The sequence below is a fragment of the Bison bison genome, unplaced genomic scaffold (assembly GCF_000754665.1).
Source record: "Bison bison bison isolate TAMUID 2011002044 unplaced genomic scaffold, Bison_UMD1.0 scf7180017864160, whole genome shotgun sequence".
Classification (NCBI taxonomy): domain Eukaryota; kingdom Metazoa; phylum Chordata; class Mammalia; order Artiodactyla; family Bovidae; genus Bison; species Bison bison.
Genome location: NW_011494732.1, coordinates 4,606,470 through 4,610,219, shown reverse-complemented (window position 1 = coordinate 4,610,219; position 3,750 = coordinate 4,606,470). Strand labels below are relative to the sequence as shown.

Genomic DNA, 3,750 nt, shown 5'->3' with positions numbered 1-3,750 from the left:
CAGGTCCAGCGGCTTCTGGGGCGAGGCGTTGGTCCTGGTGTCGCTGGTCGGGGTGAGGAGGCTGGGCCGTGGCGACAGGAGCCTGGTGGCAGGCGGGAGGGCAGGGGGGACGGGGAAACCAGTGTCAGGCCCACGGGCTCACAGGCTCTCCTGGCTCCTGCCTGGACGATGTGGCTGGGGGGACCACCAGAGGGAGGCGAACGTCCAGCGCCAGGGAGACCTGGGGTCGGGGTGGGGGCTCCTCCCTCCCTCCTCTGCTCCATGCAGGCCCCACAAGGGACCAAGACCCCTCCCACCCCAGCCCAGAGGATCAAATGCTCCCGAGATGGCCCAGGGCAAGGGAAGTCCCAGAGAAGCCCACACTCAGGGCCCGTTACCACGACTGGCCCTTGGGAAGCTGCTGGGAAACCCAAGAATCAACCTAATTAAGGCTTGGGAGGCTTAAGAGATTCAGGGAGATGACTCATCACCCAAGTATGAGAGGCTCAGGCCCCAGGGTAGGGGCCCGGGGTATGGTGCTGAGTTGGCCCTGCTTACTGGAGACGAGGACTGGGGCGCCCTCCCATTCAACCAGAATGCGTGGCTAACCGGAATCTCACCCGCATACCAGGCGGGTGCAAGCTCTGCGGGCACAGGGTCAGCATGTACACTGCCCGCCCTGCAGCCGTAAGTGGGGCTGAGCTGGGCCTGCAGGTGGCTTGTCCTCTAAAGCAAGGTCACGTCTGTCTGCTGACATGCAGAACAGGGCAGCAACCTGCTAAGGGTGCACGGTGTGTGTGTGTGTGTGTCTGCACACGGGTGCACGGAGGTGGGCAGGGGGCTAAAACATGGTGGGAAGCCAGGGCTGGGGTCACCCCAGGGAAGAGCTGCAGTGCCTTGGGCGCCTGGGGCAGAGGCTGCCGTGGGGCGTGGCTCCAGAGCTGCTCACGGGTGTCCCCTCCTTGAGAGGTCTTCAGGGATTTCCAGGACACGACAGCCCTGGCCCGGTGCCATGCCACAAGCCCCGTTTGGTTCACCAGCTGGCATGAGGTCTCGAGGGCAGAAGCTCAGAGCCCCAGCCTTAGAGCCCCTCACCCCTGCACTGGGGCTGCCGGGTTCCTGCCCAGCTCTTGAGTCCTACCTGGGACCACCACTCGCTGAATACACAGCAGGCCTGGGGGAATCAAACAGTGTGCACGCACAAAGGCACTGGCCGTGGGCTGGATTCAGCCAGGAGGGAGAATCACAAGACAGGTCAGCGAAGCCTGAGGGTCCTGTGGGCACAGCCCCTAGTGTATGCCGTGACCTCCATGGCTGACGCCACGTGCAGACCATCGGCACAGCCCCTGCCTTCCAGGTAAGATCTGTGACAGCCAGGGTGCAGCTCACACCACCCAGAGCTGGCTGCCGGATCCAAGAGTGGATCACGCGCCTTCCAGCCGGCGGTGCAGGACAGACGTGTGACGTGCAGGCAATGGGCCCCCTGCTCCCTGCGGTGACGGGATCGCAACCCATGATGAGCCAGTCCCTCGGGTGCTGACCCCCTGCCCACATCTGCCACACGCTCAGCTGAGCAGAGACGGTCTCGGCGACACCCCCTGAGGCTGCCCATGGCATGCAAGTGGCGCCAGGCTCAGAGGTCAGACTGACTTCATGCTCAGCTGGGCTTCACCGTCCTCCTGACCAGCTCACCCTCCCTGCCGTCCTCACCTCTCTTGACCTCTCTGGATCCTGCTCAGGCTCCCAGGACCACCGGAGGCCTCTCCTCTGGTGGCTGCCCATCTTCACTCCCCTGGAGACCCAAACCCAGCCTCGTTTTGCCCTCTACCCTTGGGCCAAAGCACCCTGAACAGGTCTAAGAACTGATGCTCTCACTTGTCCTGTACCCCTCACTGTCGGCTCCAAATGTCACCAGCCCAGCCTTGCTCCCCTCCTCTTGCAACTAATTATCACTGTCCGCTTAAACCAACTTGTATTTGTAAACTTAAGAGTGAATACACTGCAGCCCTTCTGGAAAATGCTCTGGCATTTCCTCAGGAAGTGCATTAGAGTCATTATAGGGCCCAGCATTTGCACTGCTGGGCATACACTCGTGAGAATAGACACACACACACCCACACACATTTAAAGAAAGATCACCCCAGCCACTATCTGCAAAAGGCAAAAGGTGGAAGCAAGCCCCACGTCCAAAACCAGGTGACATGGATAAACAAAATGTGGTATGTCCACACAGTGGAATATTACTCAGCCAAAAAGAATGACTCCAGGCTACAACTTGGATGAACCTCAGAAACATGATGCTGAGTGCAAGAAGCTGGTTGCAAAAGGCCATGTACTGCATGATTCCAATTACAAGAAATTCCCCCAAGAGGCAAATCCGTAGACATAGAAGATGAGTGGGTGCCAGGGGCTGGAGGGTGGGGGATAAGGACTGACTGCTAATGGCCTGGGGTTTCTTCTTGGGGTAGTTGACAATATTCTGGAATTAAACAGTGCTGATGATCACATAACTGTGAATGTACTAAAAATAAATCACTTCAATGGCTGAATTGCATGGCTGTGAATCATATCTCAGTAAAGCCATGGAATTAAAAGATGCTTACTCCTTGGAAGGAAAGTTATGACCAACCTAGATAGCATATTCAAAAGCAGAGACATTACTTTGCCAACAAAGGTCCATCTAGTCAAGGCTATGGTTTTTCCAGTGGTCACTGTGAAGAAAGCTGAGCACCGAAGAATTGATGCTTTTGAACTGTGGTGTTGGAGAACTCTTGAGAATCCCTTGGACTGCAAGGAGATCCAACCAGTCCATTCTGAAGGAGATCAGCCCTGGGATTTCTTTGGAAGGAATGATGCTAAAGCTGAAACTCCAATACTTTGGCCACCTCTTGCAAAGAGTTGACTCACTGGAAAAGACTCTGATGCTGGGAGGGATTGGGGGCAGGAGGAGAAGGGGACGACAGAGGATGAGATGGCTGGATGGCATCACTGACTCGATGGACTTGATTGAGTCTGAGTGAACTCCGGGAGTTGGTGATGGACAGGGAGGCCTGGTGTGATGCAATTCATGGGGTTGCAAAGAGTTGGACACGACTGAGCGACTGAACTGAACTGAACTGAAAGCTGTTACAAGGAAAAGATAATGAATATACTCCTTGCTGGCCACAAAATCAAGGGTTTGATATATTAAGTATATTGTTTCAATGAACAATAAAGTAATAATGCTATACTATTATCTATTGTATAAAATATTTGAAAATGCAAATTTTAAAGTTAAAATATAAACTTTCATATCTATGTGAATATAATTTTATATGGACACAAAATATGCTTTTATGATACAAATAAAAAGCCAAGTGTCTGTGTCTCACTCTGATTGTCAACGAACCAGGGCCCTTGCCCTGTCCTGGTTTCCCGGTGGTTCCTTGTCCAGGCAGCGGGCAGGCAGATTGGAGGGAAGCAGGGATCACCCTCAAATGCCCTCAGCAGGCACCAGCTGGGGGTGTGCATGGAGGCCCAGACCCCTCTCTCTTGAGCCCCCCCAACCCTACCCAGGGAGGCAAGAGCTCAGTGGGGGCTGCAGCCATGGGCACAGTACTTCACAGCTGACAAGATGATAGTAGCCTGACCGCTCACTGTGAAGAGGGCAGCATCCAAGAGCAAGGGCCTGGATCCTGATCTGTAACAAGCCCGAGGGGCCTGAGCCTCCCCACCACCCCTGAGGGGCGGGAAGATGCCTGGCGCTCACGTGGCCCCCAAACCGCCTCATCC

At 55.3% G+C, this 3,750-nt stretch overlaps 1 protein-coding gene across 1 annotated transcript in view; it reads right to left on the bottom strand.

Annotated features, from left to right (window-relative positions):
* The window catches only part of NCOR2 (nuclear receptor corepressor 2), a 205,428-nt gene that overhangs the window by 38,286 nt on the left and 163,392 nt on the right, over positions 1-3,750 (bottom strand). Inside the window, 2 exon segments of the mRNA XM_010841409.1 lie at positions 2-137; positions 1,182-1,343. Of these exon segments, the coding sequence (XP_010839711.1) occupies positions 2-137; positions 1,182-1,343 (298 nt within the window).